Genomic DNA, 19,080 nt, shown 5'->3' on the forward strand with positions numbered 1-19,080 from the left:
GACTCCCACTGATAGCCTGCTCGAGTACCTTTAATTCTGCCATGGCTGTTGCATGCTCACATTCCTTCTCTAGAGCTTCCATGCGTGCCGCTTCAGCATCCATTTCTGCTCTCTTTTGTGCAGCAGCTGCATCCATATCTGCTCTCTTTTGTGCAAAGGCAGCTTGTACCTTAGTAGTTTCAGCCTTAGCACGTACTCTTATAAGCTGCTCAGTAAGAGTAGAATATTTTGATGAACTTGACCTAGATGAACGTTTTGAGTGCTTACACGATTTGGATGTGCGAGTTGATGCATCTGGTGTTCGTGCGATTCTAGCCTCTATCTTGGCTTTAATGTCACGTACAGTGCAGTCTCTTTCAGAATTAAGCTGCTGGAAACCTTGCAATTCGTTTAAAGTCTCTGGGAGATTCAGTTTCTTCAGGAGAATAATATATTGGTCACTCTTCTCCATATACATTTGGTATGCTGTGCATAATTGTTCTAGGACTCCCTCTGGTGGTAACTCATGAGAAGCAGGCCTTGATGCAGTGTCTATATGACTCAGCACTTTCTTCCATACTGAAGACACATCACTATATAATTCACATTTTGCAGTCTCTAAATTCTCCATGACTTTCCATGTGGTTTTGACTGTACGTTTTCCCCTTTCGCTAGATGGTGGATGAGGGTCTGGGTCTCTTTCCTGTGCTTGTAAGTCTGGTAGGGACATTGTATTCCTTGCTTCAGACATGATTAGATTGCAGGCAGGAAGAGTTGATGATGGGGTTATACTTCCCACTGTTCAGCAACAGGAAATACACAGAGACTCTGCACAGAGTTGATACTTTGTATCTAATGCTGGAGCAGCTGCAGGGTCCTGTGTAATGATGGGAGTTATATTCCTCTCTGTTCAGCTGCAGTGTGTGGCTTCTATGCACGCTGGGGTCTGGCTGGAACTGTCCTTTTCCACTGAGATTTAGCACAGACCTTGAGTTACTGTCTCTGAAGGCAGGTTCTTCCTTTTTACTATTCTGACTCATGGATATGTAGAACGTATGGTGCCTGGATAGACCTCTCTTTCTGGGCCCCTTCCGTATCGACCTGTACTCACGTTCATACCGATTAATCAGACAGCTTAACTCAGCCACGATCTCATGTAAGAAGACTCCAGGAAAAGAGGGATGCTTTAACTGAAATTCTTGTATTATGATGAAAGCAGCAGGTAAAAAGGAATAATCTTCAGAGGACATGCAACAGGATGCATACAGATGGAGGGACGATCACAAAATGGAGAATGAAGGAGGGAACAAACATAAATCACAGGACTACAGGGAGAGAGTTGGAACAAAATACAGGGAAAGGCAAACTTCTGCCTAGCAACAGATGATGCAACACAAACAATGCAAATATTAAATGATTTCCCAAGTCGTGGGACATGACAATTACCAATAACGTGATTTAACTAATACAGCTGTCTCTAATATCTGCACCTGAAAGGTCCTGCGCTCTGATTTCTGAAGCTTCATGACCTCATGGACGTACCACAATATTATTCCAACACAGCAGCGGAACAATTGATTCTTAAACAATACATGCCTTCAAGTTGTGGATACTTCCGAACTTCATGTGTAGTGCTCTCTTTGCACAAGTGTACTACTGAGCTATCTAGCAGTCCTGTATTTAATGATTTATGTAGGTTTACCCTGAAGCTATCTGAGGCACGCACACAGTATGCAAACTCATAGCAGTCTATCAGGCCATTAGCCCGGTCACTAAAAGTACTTGGACTGCCCAGTAGAAACACACAAACACAATATGACAGACAAAAGAAATCCAGAAGTCAAGGTATCTGGTGACAAATCAGATGAAGAGGATATAGGCAGTACCTGCTAACACAGAATTATGCTTCTGATGCAGGTATGGTAACATTCAGCATGTCACTTGGAGACAATAAGAAAGAAACATTATAGCCAGAAAAGTTTTCTTTTAAAGGGAATTTGTCACCAGGTTATTCTCACCTAATCTGAAAGGAACGTAATGTCAAAAACCCTGATTCCAGTGATGAATCACTTACTGGGCTTCTTGCTGTAGTTTTGATAAAGTTCCTGTTTTAACAGCAGGAGATTATGACTAGAGTACTAGTAAAGCTGCTGCCATGTAGTCCTCCATGTTCATCAGCTCTGTATAACCCTGCCCACATCATTGATAGGCAGCTTTTTGTGTACACTGTGCATAGGCAGAAAGCTGTCAGTGTTGTGGGTGGGTTCATAGGGAGCTCTGCATTTAGAGAACTGCTTGATCTGCAGTGGATAAAACAGTGATTTTATCAAATCTGCAGCAAGCAGCACAATAAGTTACACATCACTGGAAACAGAGTCACTGCCCCAACATGATGCAGATGTCAAGTTAGTAGGAAAGAGACTGACAATAATACACAACAGTGTGTTGTAAATGAAAAATATGCTAATAATCTATTAGCTGCATGAAAAACACTTTGAGTGATGCAGAACTTGATGAAGCATACTGAAAAGTTACTTTTATGAAATAACTGCATAAGACGCTTTGATTTCAGGTTGATATTTATCCTTTATAATATGACAAGACATATTCATTCTTGAATAAAAGAACATTGCTTAGCCAAGTGTACTTATACAGGGTTACTCATTTAGAAAATGTAAGGATATTAGGGTTGCTAGAAGAACTACTGCTGTCGCCATTAGGAGTCCTGGGTGGAAAAAGAAAATACTGGTGTCAAATTATCAATATACAGCACATTACAAAGAAATCACAATATGGTACCTTCTGGATTATTAAGACATATATTATATACATGGTATGTAGCAACAAGAAAGTCAGAGATATCAACACGTCAATGTGGTTTTAGTTTTTATTCACCTTTTTCATGCCTGAACACTCATTTCATGCCCCCTATGAATGTTCATTTGTAAAAGCGCAGAATCCCTTTACAAGTAAAGTGTAAATGCCGCTATCCTTTATTCTGAAGGAATCGCTCATAGATCATGGCTGCATGGTGGAGCTAGATTTATTAATACACATCTGTTTTGCCCGACTATGGTAAAGGTATATACATCAGAGTATAGGGTCACAGCTTTTCTACCGTTCATAAATGGAAAAATATTGATACAATTGAATTAAATTGAAGTCTTTAATATAAAATCTGAGTTTTATGTTGTTCTCTCAAAAACATATGCAGAACTGAAAAACTCCAGAAGAAAAGTTATAAAAGTGAAATACAAAAATGGTTAGCATCAGTAAGAAGACCACTAGAACATGCAGTGGAAGGATCAATAATCTGTTCATTCTAATCTCTGAAACAGGAGATACAAGTCCTTAAAGGGAACCTCTCAGCTGTTTTGGCTGCTATAAGATGCGGCCACCGCCTTTCAGGGCTTATATACAGCATTCTACAATGCTCTAGATAAGCCCCCAATCCGACCTGCAAGAGAAGAAAAATAAGATTTATTATACTCAACCGGGGGAAGGGCGGTCCGGTCCAATAGGTGACGCAGGGGCGGGTCCAGCACCTCCCATTTTCTTGTGATGCCGCCCTCCTGCTTGCTTGATGGCTCACTGGCATCACGCTCCTGCGCAGGCGTACTTATCTGCCCTACTGAGGGCAGAGCAAAGTACTGAAGTGCGCAGGCGCCGGGAAAGGTCAGAGAGACCCAGCTTATCGGGGGCTTATCTACAGCATTATACAATGCTGTAGATAAGCCCTGAAAGGCGGTGGCTGTAACTCGTATCGGCCAAACCTAGTGACAGGTTCGCTTTAAAGAGGAATTCCCATCTTTAGAAGCCATAACTTATGTATAGGAATAGGACTGAATAGAATAGTCACCATTCAGACTGTGTGTCTGAGTCCCACCACAGCAGGCACGATGATCCCACTAGATAGTGCCTGCTGTGGGGAGCCAGAGTCCACACGCAGCACCATCAGAGGCACAGGGCTAGGGGAGTAATTTTATTTTTTTAATGTAAAGACTCGTGGGGGGCTGTGAGTCCCTGATACTATGCATGGGCTACACAATGTTGTGTGTGCAAAGCTGTGTGACACAACATACTTAGTGGGGGCCATAAAACTGTAGGGATATCATACTGTTTTTTGGGGCTGAGGGGGCCATGATACTGTTTATGGGGGATGGTGGGAGCCATGTGGAGACATCATACGGGGTTGGTGGCACTCCGGCGGCAACTGCTGGAGCATTACACTTTGTGTATTGGGGTACTGTAGACCAAATTATGTGAGGGGATTCACTGTGGGAATACCATACTGTGTGGGAGAGAGGCATTTTTGTGGACATCATACTCTATGGGGGGCATGATACTGGTAATGTAGTGGGTGAGAAAACTTATAGAATTCAGCAGGGGCACATTTACCGTGTATGTGCTGCCTTACATATCCCTCTCCCTGTTTTTAAAAGTTTGGAGGTTTTGCTCTGCCTATTCCACAAGATATTTTTGTTCTTGGGTGCAGGCAGAGAGGGGGAGGCAATTGCTATGGGTCCCCATTATTGCTATGTATATGACTGTTTATGAGACTTCAGAAAAAAGCGGAGCAATGTACTCGTCTACCAGTGACCGTCCCATAGAAAATGAATGTAGTGAAGGTGCGTATGTCTGCCTGCCGACTCATTCAGAAGGAGCTCTGCAGAGCAGCTGGACACCCTCCGATCCCAAGATCGGCACAGATGTGAGAACTTCTGAGGTTGGGAATAGCCCTGCTATAACACAGTCATTTTGTTATGTCCTGTATTGGTTACACCCTACAAAGTACACTGTATTTCTTTTAATAAATGGTTTATTTGGGCAGCTGTTATTAGCTCAGGTGGCTCCATTCAATGTGTGTATTAGACGCAATCGACAACTGCAGATTAGCCCTTATTCAAAAGAACAAGAATGGTCACTACACATTGATCGGAGCTGTGCCCGTCAGCTTTCTACAATGTTTAAGGGTTCGCTCACACTAGGGTATAAACTGGATGAGTGCAATGTGAGGGAAAAAGAGGAATTACACTCAGATCATTGTTATTGAATGGGGCAGTGCAGATCGGCGGCTTTTTTCTCAACTGTATTTGACATGAAAAAAAATTGCAGCATGCTGCAGCATAGGACACTGTCAGGGCATGAGCACACGATCAGGAATGGCTCCGCATTTGCTCAGGATTTAGCAAAGGTGAAATCTGCATCGGAGGTCACTGGCAGGTCACCCGGGTTTTTGATTCGTTTTTTACATGCGTTTTCCCCATGCGTTTTTGATGCATCATGCGTTTTTTTGACACTTAAAATAAAGCTAATTGAAAGTTGGCTTCTGGGAAGGAAAAAAAAGTGATTTCCTGCTTGCAGATCTAATGGGGTACGTTCCCACGGTCAGTAAATGCTGCATACATCCACAGGGTCCAACCTGTAGCATCCAGCTGGTACAGCATAGTGGATGGGATTTCAAGAAATTCCAGTTTAAATAAATTATGACCATTATCAAGCTTCGCAGGAACTCCCTTACGACATGTCTATTAATTTACAGCTAAACCCCCCACAGAAATGATAATAATCTATAATAATAATAACAGATATCTTAAAGTCAAAATTCGATTCTGGGTTTATCCTGCAAATAATTCTGCACAACTTTATACATTGTCATTATATAATATATGCATAGCACATACCCAGATTTGGCTGAAGTCTTTTACATTCACTTTTCTTTAATATATGCTTGTCTTCACTTGATGGCTTATCAGGTTTACACAGATCATGATGCGGCTGATGTTCATTCTCTTTATTAACAAAAAAAAATAAACAGATCTGACTAAAAACGCTATATAAACTAAAAACACTATATAAAATCATATTGGTCAAAGTGTAACCGATACTGGCTAAATGGGCCAGAGACAGCGCTCAGATCTACCAGACTGAAGCCCAGTATCTTCGCTATCAAGTAATATCAGACCAATGACATTACAGTGTTTAAAAAAGTTTTACTAAAGCCTCGTATTACTTTTTTACATGATAGGTGATAAATAGCTGATCGTGGGGAGAACCCCAAGGATCACTAGAGTGGGGTTCCTAAGGTTGAGCCCCCCAAGCTCAGACATCACATAGCCTTTATTTGCATAAACCTATAAGCTTTAACAACAAAAGTTAATAAAGTAATAAATATTAATATAGAATTAATAATAGCTGAGCCATTAATATCCAAGTATGAAATCATGCACCATGTTGCTTTCACCCTCGCTGCTCACATGACTGGTGTGGCATGATGTGTGTGCCTATGGGTGCTCTCACATTGCACTGAGGTACACATTTGTGGGTCTCTTAGTACACTACGTCTGAGTGTCCGCCTCCAGTTGTAACAAAGGCCTGAAAATGAGGCACGGCAGAGCGCCCATTCGCTCGGTCAGCACCATTATGTCTATCACCCCGTCGGCGTATACGTCTGTATCCCGTTTTGTAGGGGGTTCGGACATAAGCCCCAACGAGGCCATGAACAGGTGTCAGAATACAGTGTGAAAGCACCCTAAGGAATGATAGTCTCATAAATTCGGGTCTCGAGATCCTCAGGAAGAGTAACTTCCAGCATTAAAGCGAAACAGACAAATGAGGTCTCCTGCTCACAATACTGGAGTAAATAAAAACCTGTAATCAAAGTCACAAGTCTCTATATCGGAGTATTTAGAATTTCATATTTTCATTTATTTGCTTTGCAATGCAAAATTATACACTTTTCTAATAAAATGTATTAACCCCTTCCAAACCAGGCAATCTTCTGTTTTCAAATGCCATCTGGAAAAAAAAGCAATTGAATGCATTATTGTGTATATAATCTCTGGTGCAGGGACTTTCTCCACACAGGTTAGTGACGCCCAGGCCGAACTTTTTATGAGCTACACTTTTACCAGTGAAACAGTAAAGTAAAAGTTATATGAGGAGAAAATCACTATCACTTCTATACAATAAGTGAACTTGTAGGTCAATGAGCTCTGACTCAGTTTGTCTGAAGGATAATACTGGTGAAAAGTTTGGACACAACTACTCATGCATTGGGTTTTCCCTGTTCTTATTGCAAAGTTCACACTGTAGATTCAGACTGAACTCAGCAAAACCACAAAGAAGGAAACAAGGAGTAAGGAATCACATGTGAAATAAATGAGAATATGATAATACTCAAAGTGCCCTTTCTTACTCCGATGCCCGCCTTGCAACCCCTTGGTATTTTCTCAAGCAGCTTCATCAGGCAGTCACCAGGAATGATTTCCAGTGAACAGGTAGATCTCATCAAGAGTTCATTTCTGGAAACACCAACCTTAAGAAAGTGAGCCCATAAGGTGTGTTTTGCAAGGGCAGTGTATGTAGACTATTCCATACATTGCTGAGCGTTATTACACAACTGTTTTAAACCAGAATATAGCAAAAAGCTACCCAACTAATGGAAACAACAGCCCATCATTAATTTTAGACATGAAAGTCAGTCAAACTGGAAAACGGCTAGAACTTTGAAGGTAACCTCAAGTGCAGTCATGAAAACCATTAACTGCAATGATAAAATTGGCCTTCTTGAGGACTGCTTCAGAAAATAAAAAAACAAGAATTACCTCTGCTGCAGAAGATAAGTTTATCTTTATTTTTTTACAATTTTTTTCATTATTCCCTTTGTGGGACTTTCACTTTTTTCACAGGTATAATGCATTGCAATGCACCAACATTGCAATACATTATACCTGTACAGAAAGCTTTTTAGACCATGCTTTGGGCATGGTCTAAGCAGCTTTCCATAGCTTGGTGACCCCGGGTCACCATGGCAACAACTGGGTCTTTGCGATGATGGCGTGGGGGTGCCAACCTGAAGGCAGAGAGAGCTTCCTCCCTCTGCCTGCTTCCTAAATATTGCGATCGATCTTGTATAACAGTGGTCTGTCAATTACTGAGCTCAATTCCCTCAGTAATTGTCAATGCTGAATGATCTATGGAACAAACAGGTCATTGGTGAACACGGATGAAAAGTGCCTGCTTAATGCCTTGGCCTTTTTGGCCTCTATAATCATCTGGTTATTGTCATCTATTAAGGGGTTGATACCATCTATCTTTTCCATTTTTGCGTTGATTCATTTATAACATTTTGGAGGATGTATTTTAATGTCGTTGGCGATTTGTTTCTCTGTAGATAACTTTGCTAGCTTGATTTCTTTTTTACATTTCTTACTTAGACCTTTATATTCATGAAATGCTATTTCTGTATTCTCTGCCTTCAAGATTTTGAATGCCTTTAGTTTTAGTCTTATTAAACTTTGTACTATCTTATCCATAAAGCTTTGTTTTTATTACTTGACATTTTATTGCTAAAGGATACAAGTCTTCTACAGGATTCTAGCAGTATTTCCTTAAATATGCCCATTTATGGGGGGCGTGTCCGGATGCTGAGCTGAGCAGAAGTGTGGTGAAGGAGCTCCTGCCATCTCCCAGTTATAAATAGCATAATATCACCCTGCATCACCGGGTACCACAGTCAGCATGGGGCCTAGGAAACCTAGAATCACACAGCAGCCAGCGGTGGACCAGCTGGCACAGCGGACGGCTCTGGACGCTTTTCTGGGCCTTGAACAAGTCCAGGGAGATACGCAGGCGCCATCTTTGCAGAGACAGGGCAGTGAGGAGGAAACTTCCCGGCACGACGCTCTGCATCAGGACGGCACTCAGGAGACTGATGGCTGCAGGGAGGAGGAGGAGATCTCCCCCTCTACATCGGGGGATGAACCGTACGCAGAAGGAGCAGGACTTCATGGAGATCAGATCAGCACCGCTGCTGACAGCAGCCACGAGGTGAGGGGGAGGGGGGGTGTTGGGCCTCCTCTCCTTTACCCTTCATATCAGCCCACACAAACAAACAGCTCCTCATTACATCAGGAGGTTCTTGGACAGAATAATACACAGAACACTGCCTATATCCAACCCCATCAGGGATACTACTCCTCTCATCATCCACATTATTCAGTTAACTATCCTCTTAACTCACAGCCTGATGGCAGCTTCAGGGGGCCTGCCCCTCCCTCCCAAGACTGGCAGTCTATTCTGGCAACCCTACCATCTAAAGAGGACTTTAAGATCCTCATTAGTGAGGTCAAAGACATATGCAGGGCAGAAATAGCCAACGTAAGACGAGATCTACAACACTTAAATGGGAGAATTGAGGCCCTGGAAGAGGAACATGACTCCACAAGAAAACACATGACAGAAATTCACCAGCTAGTGTCCTCACAACAACAAGTGATGGAGGAAATGCAGTCCCACTTGGAAGACTTGGACAATAGGGGACGCAGATGCAACATACGTGTGAGAGGAGTGCCTGAGGTGGAGGACTCTGAGTCTCCTGATCTAATCCTGCAGGACATCTTTAATAATATTCTGGGTGCACCTTCAACCAATATAACTAAGTTGGACAGAGCACACAGGGCGCTACAGCCTAAGAACATGTCTACTCAACCCCGAGATATTATATGCTGTGTTCACGACTTTACTACTAAAGAATTGATCATGTCCAAAGCCAGGACCCGGAACCAGACCCCCTCATTTCGGGGAACAGAGGTTCAGCTCTTCCCCGATCTCTCCCGCACAACCCTGCAGAAGCGGAGACACCTCAGGCCCCTCCTGCTAATTCTCCAGGAACACCAAATTAAGTATAGATGGGGGTTCCCATTTGCCCTGACGGCCAGGAAAGATGGAAAGTCCACGACTCTGCGTACCCCTGCTGATGTGACGGCCTTCTGTACAACCCTGGAGATCCCGGTGGTCAACATTCCACCATGGGTCCTGCATGTACCTGGTTCTCCCCCTCCGCCGGTGTGGACCAAGGTGGGGGGAGGAAGGCGCGGGGCGCGTGGGGGAGGCGGGGGGAGAGGCGGCCGTGCCCCGTCTTCCCCCCCGTATTCGTTGACTTGACTTTTAGTTTAGGCTTGTTTAGAACAGGCCGCATATTCTCTTTTTTCTAAGCCTCCCTTACTGATTGGCCCCTCTGCTTTCTGGCCTGTGACGCTGGAAATGGGACATCCAAACCCCACCGGGGGATGGACACAATGCTGCCTCTGTGTGTCTGGAACCGCATCATTTACTGAATCAATTGAAGCAGGTCACCCGGGAAGGCAGGTGGCGGGGGCTTCGCCAGGGCCACTTCGGTTGCTTCCCAGTTACCCCTTTCTTTACATTGGAGGGGCGGCTGGTTGGAGATAGACCGGCTCTCTCGGATCCGGAGACTTCCACCTATCCTAGGGCTTCCCTGGGATTGATATTGAGACCGACTTTTTCTACCACTCTGGCCCTCCGAGCCAAGAGTGGGTTTCCTCAGGGGATCCCTCCCCGGGTTAAACCCCGGGTATTGTTCTCAATGGTTTCTCTATGTTTTTTCACTTTTTGGATATGTAATTTACTAACTGAGTGTCTATGTCTTCCCTTTTCCTTGTTGTTCTTACCCTACCCAACCATCCAAATTTTGTTTCCACCCTCGGTTCAATCTTTGACAGCCTTCATCTGGTGGACCAGCCGTGCTGAGACAATCTCTATGTTAACCTACACCTTCACAGGTAATGGTCCTGACACCTGCACTACACTCCACGTAATGCAACTAAGATGACACGTATTGTATCTATTAACGTGCGGGGTCTTAATTCTCCCCGCAAAAGGAAATTGCTGTTACAGGAGCTGCGCTCCACTAGGGCAGACGTGGCTTTCATCCAAGAGACCCACTTTGACTCTACAGGCTCATTTAAGTTTGCGGCCCACTTATATCCCCAACAATATCTAGCAAGCGCGAATACTAAGAAAGGGGGGGTTGCAATCTTGATTGCAAAAAATTGCCCTATACAAGTCACTGGAAATCACTCTGACCCTAAGGGACATTACGTGATCCTGGAGGCACAGGTGGGGGCTCACCTCATATTCTCGCTAACATTTATGCTCCGAATGAGGGACAGATTCGCTTTCTGAGGGGGGTATTTTCACTCATAGGGGGGCTTCCCCATGCGGCGACGATAGTAGGTGGAGATTTCAATCTTCCATTCTCTGAAACATTTGACAGGCTCTCGGGAGGTTCCCGCCCTCTGACTCGGTAAAGAAGCTGTCTTTGGGCTTCCGGAGGATTATAAGATCTGAGATTCTCTTTGACGAATGGAGGGTGGCGCACCCTGGGGAGAGAGCCTTTACCTTCTTTTCACACCCACACCAGACCCATACCAGGATCGATTACTTCTTTGTAAACTCTGCTATTCTTAAGAGGCTGGGGGGGGGTGGAACTGGGCTCCATTACATGGTCAGATCATGCCCCTGTGATCATGGATCTTGAGGGAGCCCATTCTCGACCTAGATTTGGCTACTGGCGCTTAAATGAATCTTTACTCAAGGACCCCGAAGTCAGGGCCTCACTGCATAAGCAACTGGAGGAATTCTTCCAGCTCAATACGGGCTCAGTCTCCTCCCTGGGAATTCTGTGGGAGGCACATAAGGCGGTGATGAGGGGCCATTGTATTAGGGAGGGCGCCAGGGCCAAGAGATCCGCGGGGGTCCAGAGGGCACATTTGACTTCTCAACTAAAGCTTCATGAGAGGACACTTGCTGAATCTCCCTCTCTGGCCGCTTTGAAAGAGGTGGTCAGACAAAGGGAAAAATTAAAAGATCTGGCGGTGGTGGGGGCGGAGAAGCTGCTAACTTTCTCTAGACAGAAATTTTATGAAAGGGGCAATAAGGCTCACACCCTCCTGGCACGCCAGCTGAAAGAACGCTCCGCGGCTTCATGTCCTCAGGCCTTGCGGGACGCTGCAGGGGTGACGCACTATCACCCTGATGCCATAGCTGATATTTTTTATAATTTCTACAAAAAATTGCACAATCTTGGTCCCCCATCGGCTGATGGATCCCAGGGTTCAGGGGCTATTGAAGACTATCTTGCTACCTTAGACCTCCCCTCCCTACCTAGTGAAGCGATTGAATCTCTAAATAGTGCAGTTTCCTCTGAAGAGGTAGAGGAGGTTTTGGAGTCCCTGCCCATGGGTAAATCACCTGGCCCTGACGGTCTGACATACTTTTATTATAAGACATTCCCCAAAACACTCCTTCCTCATTTAGCCTCATTATTTAACTCCTTCTTGCAAGGCGACCCAATCCCGTCCACAATGCTACATTCCCACCTCATCCTCCTTCCAAAGCCGCCTAGGGACCCCTTGGACTGTGCAAACTATAGGCCAATAGCCCTTTTGAATACGGATTTGAAGGTGTTCACCAAGCTACTGGCCTCCAGACTTAATAAATGGATACCCTCGATTATTCATAAAGACCAAGTAGGCTTTATTCCATGCCGTCAAGGGGGTGATAACACCAGGAGGGTTGTGGACTTGGTGGACATCTCGAACCGAAAGAAATCGCAAACACTAGTACTGAGTCTTGACGCCGAGAAGGCTTTCGACCGCCTCTCCTGGCCATTCCTTTTTAGTACGATGCAGGTCTTTGGCATCTCGGGCGGATTTCTGTCCGCGCTGAGATCCCTATACAACCACCCTACAGCAGCCATAAAACTCCCTCTCTGTACATCCAAACCATTCACTTTATCGAATGGCACTAGGCAGGGGTGCCCTTTGTCACCTCTCCTGTTTGCCCTCTGCATAGAGCCCCTGGCAGCGTCCATACGACGGGACCCCAATATTTCTGGGGTGATGGTTGGGAGTAAATCTTTTAAGATCGCACTATTTGCTGATGATGTACTATTGACGCTCACTAATCCCCACGTGTCTCTTCCGAACCTCATGAGGGCTTTGAGGAGATATGGGGACTTATCTGGATATAAAATCAATTCCAGCAAAACGGAGGCTATGCCGCTTAACATCCCCCCTGAGGTATGGGACCACCTACGCCTGAATTTTAAATTCAGGTGGAAACAGGATGCTGTGAAATATTTGGGGGTGAATATTACGTCCTCATATGAGACCCTCTACAAACTAAACTTCCCCTCCCTCTTTAAAGAATCAAAAGCCCGCCTGACTAAATGGAAATCACTCCCTCTTTCGTGGATGGGTCGGATAGCGGCGGTAAAAATGAGCCTTTTACCCAGATTGATTTACGCCTTTGAGACCCTCCCAGTTGGAGTTCCGGTCTCGGAACTGAAGTCCCTTCAGGCGGCTATTCTTAGGTTCATATGGCAACAAAAGCGCCATAGAGTGGCTAAGGAGGTTCTCACAGCTCATAAGACCAGGGGAGGGCTTTCTGTGCCAAATATTCTTAACTACTACTGGGCTACTCACCTGAGGAGAATCCCCTGCTGGACATCCCTATGGGCCTACAGCAAGTGGAATGAAATAGAGAAATTATGGCTTGCCCCAATACACCCTAACTCTCTCTTATGGTCGCCAGCACGGTGTGAGTCCTTTCCACCCCTTTTGGGCCCCATGCAGTTCACCCGTAACATTTGGAATACCTGCACACGGAGATTTGCCCTCATGTCACCTTGCTCCCCCCTGGTGTCCTTCATCTATCACCCACAGCTCCCAAGCAGTTTAGAGTCTCCTATGGTTCACCCTTGGCTTAAAGCGGGCCTATTTAGATTTGCGGATATTATAGACGGGGAGACCATGGAGATTCACTCCTTTGATTATCTTAAGCAACATTTCTCGATTTCCAATAGGGAATTCTTTCAATACCTACAAATCAGAGATTTTGCTAACTCCCTATATGGTAAAGCGGGAGCTTCGATCCCCACGGATTTCGAGAAAATTTGCAGGAGGGGCATGAACACCAGGGGTCTGATCTCAGAAATTTATAACCTTTTATCGAATCCACAGGGTGGGTCTGGTGAATCTTTTCTATACATGCGCAAGTGGGAGGCCGCCTTGGAGCGGCGTATCTCTCCCCGAGAGTGGTCTGTCATTTGGAGGAATGCCGCAAAATCGTCAGTGTGTACTCTCTATAGAGAAAATATCTATAAGATACTAATGCACTGGTATCACACTCCAGAGTTTCTGCATGGACTGAATCCCTCTGTCCCTCCCTCCTGTTGGAGATGTGGAAAAAGCACTGGGTCCCTCATGCATATATTTTGGTCATGCCCAAAAATTGTACCTTTTTGGGGTCAAGCTAAGTCCCTCATTGACAAGGTATTGCATACAGATATAGAACTAAACCCGCTGGTGCTTCTCCTGGGTCACGGGGCGCCGGGTATGGGCAAACTCTCCAATAGATTATTGCAACATATCCTTACGGCGGCCAGATGCCTGATTGCGCGCTTTTGGAGGCAGCCGAGTCCCCCTTTGCTTCAGACTCTCATTAGACGGATCATGGATGTCAGAAGGATGGAACACCTTACAGCCTTATTAAATGATTCGGTGGAGCGCTTTCAGGCAATTTGGTCCCCGTGGGATTATTATGCAGCGGGATCCGACCTGTAGTGCGGCTGAGTTCGGATCTGATTAGTCGATTTAACTGAGGTTTTTCCCCCTTTTTTTTTTTTTTCTCTTCCCCTCCCCTCCTTCTACTCCTTACTGTCTTGTATTGTCTTTGTCATGTATATCTTTGTAAAATTAAGGTCATTTATAGCCTTATATCGTTTATATTGTTTATTATTCATGCACACTATACAGAAACTAAATACTTGTACGACTTTGTTTTGTTATGCCATGTTTAATAAAATAAAATAAATTTTATGGTTAAAAAAAAAAAAATATGCCCATTTATGTTCAGTGTCCCCAGTTACCATGAGATAATGGTGTAGACTAGGACTAAGTTCTTTTCTTAATTTGTTGAAATCAGCTTTCCTAAAGTTCCAGGTTTTTGCATTTCCATTTCATAATGTTTGACTGAAAATTACATAAAAACTTACCAACTTATGGTCACTGCTTCCCAAACGGTCCGTGACCGGGGAGATCAGAAATTGTATCTGGCCTATTTGACAGAACCAGATCCTGCAGATTACCTCTCCTGGTCGGTTCATCTACCAGCTGAGAGGTAACTGTCCTGAATTGAGGGTAAGAACTTGCAGCTTTTAGCACAAGCAGAAGATTCTCTGTCCAATTGAATGTTTGCATAATTGAAATCCCCCCTAATAAGGACCCCATTATTATTTGCTGCCTTTTTAATTCACTGCAGCCTTTCATCCTCTACCTGTTCAGCTATATAGGAGGCTTGTGACAAACTCCAATTAGCAGCTTTCCATTATTGCGATCCTGATGTACATTTACCCACTCCAACTCTACATTGTCGCAGCACCCCCAATGTCATCATTGAGCACAAGTCTTAAGTTGGATTTTACGGCAATCCACCTTTTTTGTCTTTCCTGTCTTTTCTAAATGTAGTGTAACCCTCTAAGTTTGTTCCTCAGTCATGGCTTTCGTCCAGCCAGGTTTCTGTAATGCCCACCATATCATATTCTGTGCCCGACATAACATAAGAATCTCAACTTCATTCATTATGTTTGCAAGACTTCTCCCATTTGCCTGCAGACATTTAATACTATTTGCACATTTGTTACTTTTATTCATCTCCCTACATTGCTTGCATATCCCAGCCCCCCCCCCCCCCAAGTCCTCAATGACCCCTACTGTCATGTGCAGGGTCTGCTGCACATCTGCAGTCACATTTCTCCCAAAATACTACAAATGCTTAGTAAGTCAGTAGAAATGTACATTTCTGGGAAATGTCTACTTCTAACTAAAAATAGAAATTTTCCAGAAATGTACATTTCTACTGACTTGCTAAGCATTTGTAGTAATTTGGGAGAAATGTGACTGCAGATGTGAGGTAAACACGCACGGAATTTTCTGTTCTACCTGGAAACACATCTGGACAACATACCGACTGAGACATTTTGAAAAACGTCCTTCGTTGATGAAGCTTCGCCCCATTAGCACAATGCCTGAAGCAGTGAAGTGATGTATGTTGACTCAGCACATGGGCAGCAGGTGAAATAAGAATTGAATATGCCACCAAATTTCTAAGTAAATATGTTTCTAAAAGGTGCTATTGACAAACTTCTCACCAGATGTCGGTAACAACCCATCCAAACCACACAGGCAAATAAATCAAACCATAGAAGTCCATAAATTAAGATAAATGTAATTATGAGAAATTACACTGGGAAAAAGTATTGAACACGCTTATTGAAATGTAATTAATACTTTGCACAAAAGCATTTGTGGTGCTGACAACTTCAAGATGCCTACTTTATGGTGAATCTAGTCTCCTGCAGTGCTCAGGTGTGATTCTGGCCCATTCTTACACATACTTCAAATCCTGAAGGTTCTGTAGGCTCCTTCTATGAACTCTGAGCTTTAGTTTCTTCCATATGTTTTCGATTGGACTCAGGTATGGTGATTTTCATTCTCTGAATCCAACTGAGAGTTTACTTTGCTGTGTTGTTGGGTTTATTTTCTTGCTGAAATGTTCACGCTCGCTTGCCAGTGCTGTGTACTGATAAACAGCCCCATACCACGATGATATCATCACAAAACTTCACCGTTGGTATGGAGCTTTTGGGGATATATGCAGTGTTTGGTCTCCAAACATGATGTGTCTTATGACACCCATAGAGTTCAATTTTGTTCTCATCTGTCCAGACTATATTCTCTCAGCATTTCACAGGCTTGTCTAAATATTGTTGAGCAAGCTTTAAAAATGATTGACCATGCTTTTTGTTCAGCACTGGAGTCTTGCTTGCTGAGCGTGCATACAGGTCATGGAGGTTGAGTGCATTACTTATAGTTTTCTTTGAAACAGTTACACCTGCTGATTCCAGGTCTTAAGGGGGTTTTACACATAGCGATATCGCTAACAATATCGCTATAACGTCACCGATTTTGTGAGGTTATAGAAATATTGCTAGCGATATCGCTGTATGTGATACCTCCGACCGGCTCCCCCACTGTCTGTCGCTGATCGCGCAGCTCCATTTCTCGTCGGGCGCTTCCTGCTGGGCTTCCTGTGGCGCCGACGAGCGACGTGTGGAGGCGGGCGGGAGGACGTCAGGATCGCCGCATCTGAAAGGTAAGTATCGTCCGCTGTATCGCTGCTGCATCGCTGTGAGATCTGCCTGTGTGGCAGCTCACTAGCGATCATTTAGCGATGCACCAGTGATCCTGACCGGGTCGTATCGTGGTCGGGATCGCTGGTGCATCGCTAAATGTAAAAGGGCCTTTACTGTAGCTCTCCACAGGTGATCCTTGGCTCTTGGACAACTCTTCTGATAATTCTTTTCACTTCTTTGTCTGAAGTCTTGCAGGGGGCACCTGGCCGTGGCCAGATTATGGTGAAATGATTTTCTTTCCACGTTCAGATATCAGAACAGTGTTCCCTGGAAGCTTTAGTAGTTGAGAAATTCTTATGTATCCAACGCCATCAGTATTTTTTGCACCATAAGGTCTTGAAACAACTCTCTGGTTTTACCTATCAGCCACCATTGTGAGAGGATTTTCACTGCATTTCTGGGAGAGCAAGTCGCCTCAGAGGGAAGAAAACCGCTCAGCCACTGAGGTGTAACTGAGTGAGGGTCTCCACAGAGAGAGTGAGAAACTGTCTGTCTACAAATGATCATCTGAAAGGAATAGGCTGACCCATTTACCTCACACCTGTGTATAGTTATCTACCAGATTACTTCCAGTAAAATCATTTCTAAATACAAGCTGCCTCTGTCATCTCTGGGGAAATATCTACATATAGTCTTATCGCATTGTTTTTTTTTGGAGTTAGTCACCACCATTGAACTGAACTTACTCTACTGTTTGATTTAAAGGAGAAAAATGCCAGTGTAGCAATCATCTGAACAGATTCTGCTATCTGTGTGGTTCTTTTACATCAAAAGGCCACGTTCGCTCAATCACTCATGATATTAAAAAGATGAACCAGATGTACTTTAAGTGTCCACTTGGTGATCAAGACAAAAACTGGGCCCCTTATGTGATATGCTCAAGTTGTTCAAATGGTCTTCGTAACTGGTTGAATATGAGGAAAGTGGCTATGCCATTTGCTGTTCCCATGATTTGGAGAGAACCCAAAAATCATAGTGATGACTGCTACTTTTGTTTTGTCAAACAGAAGGGCTTTTCTACAAAGAACAAATATAAGATTAATTACCCTGAACTTGAATCTGTGATTAGGCCAGTTCCACATGATGGTACCTTGCCAGTTCCTGTACCACAGTTGTCTGGATTGGATGAAAATGAAGTAGAATATGAACACTATGGAGCTGAAGCTACTAGTGAAGATATGGAGACCTCAAGTCAAGATGAGTATGTACCAATGGAGCAGCCGAGCAGCCAGAACGCTTTACTCAATGTGAATTAAATGATCTCATCAGAGACCTTTCATTGTCAAAAGATAAAGCTGATCTTCTTGCATCTAGGTTGAAACAGAAGAATCTTCTTCATGATGATGTCAAAGTGTGTTGTTACCGAAACAGAAAGTAACACTTTAACAATTTTTCACAGTTGATGGACTAATGATGTACTGTAACAATGTGAATGGCCTCTTTGAAGACGTAAATCAAGAGTATTTTGTTGCAGATTGGCGATTGTTTATTGTCTCATATCCCAGAGAAGTTTGAAAGCAGTGTTGCTCCACAATGGAAACATGAAACCATCAATCCATACTGCTCACTCATGTCATCTAAATGAAAGTTATGAAAAATCTATCAGTTGTTTTGGATGCTATACAATATAAACATCATCAATGGAATATCTGTGGCGATCTGAAAGTGATAGGTCTGCTATGGAAATGTAAGGAGGTTTCACAAAATATTGTTGCTTCTTGTGTTTATGGAACAGTAGAAATACAGTAGAGCATTATGTTCGTCGTGATTGGGGACAGAGAAACATCTATGCTCCAGGTAGAGACAATGTTTAGCATAATCCCTTAGCTGCTCCAACAAAAATCTTTCTTCCTCTACTACATATAAAGGTGGGATTAAAACCTTTGTGAAAGCCATGGCAAAGAAATTCACAAGGGTTCCAGTACATTTCACAGAAATTCTCCAGCAATTCATCAGCAAAACTGAAGGAAGGGGTATTTGTTGGTCCTCAGATCAGAGAGCTTATGAGAGATGATGTGTTTGAAGGAACTCTAAATGAT

At 43.8% G+C, this 19,080-nt stretch overlaps 1 protein-coding gene across 2 annotated transcripts in view; it reads right to left on the reverse strand.

Annotated features, from left to right (window-relative positions):
* Positions 1 to 2,540: 2,540 nt before the first annotated feature.
* The window catches only part of ODR4 (odr-4 GPCR localization factor homolog), a 103,333-nt gene continuing 86,793 nt past the window's right edge, over positions 2,541 to 19,080 (reverse strand). For both annotated transcript variants that reach the window (XM_073582547.1, XM_073582548.1), the window contains exons 13-14: positions 5,664 to 5,771; positions 2,541 to 2,704 (exon numbers count right to left, since the gene is read on the reverse strand). In XM_073582547.1, the coding sequence (XP_073438648.1) occupies positions 2,637 to 2,704; positions 5,664 to 5,771 (176 nt within the window). In that variant the 3' untranslated portion in view covers positions 2,541 to 2,636. The remainder of the gene's footprint in view (positions 2,705 to 5,663; positions 5,772 to 19,080) is intronic.

Source organism: Dendrobates tinctorius, unplaced genomic scaffold (assembly GCF_039654945.1).
Source record: "Dendrobates tinctorius isolate UK_male_01 unplaced genomic scaffold, ASM3965494v1 ptg000072l, whole genome shotgun sequence".
NCBI lineage: Eukaryota > Metazoa > Chordata > Amphibia > Anura > Dendrobatidae > Dendrobates > Dendrobates tinctorius.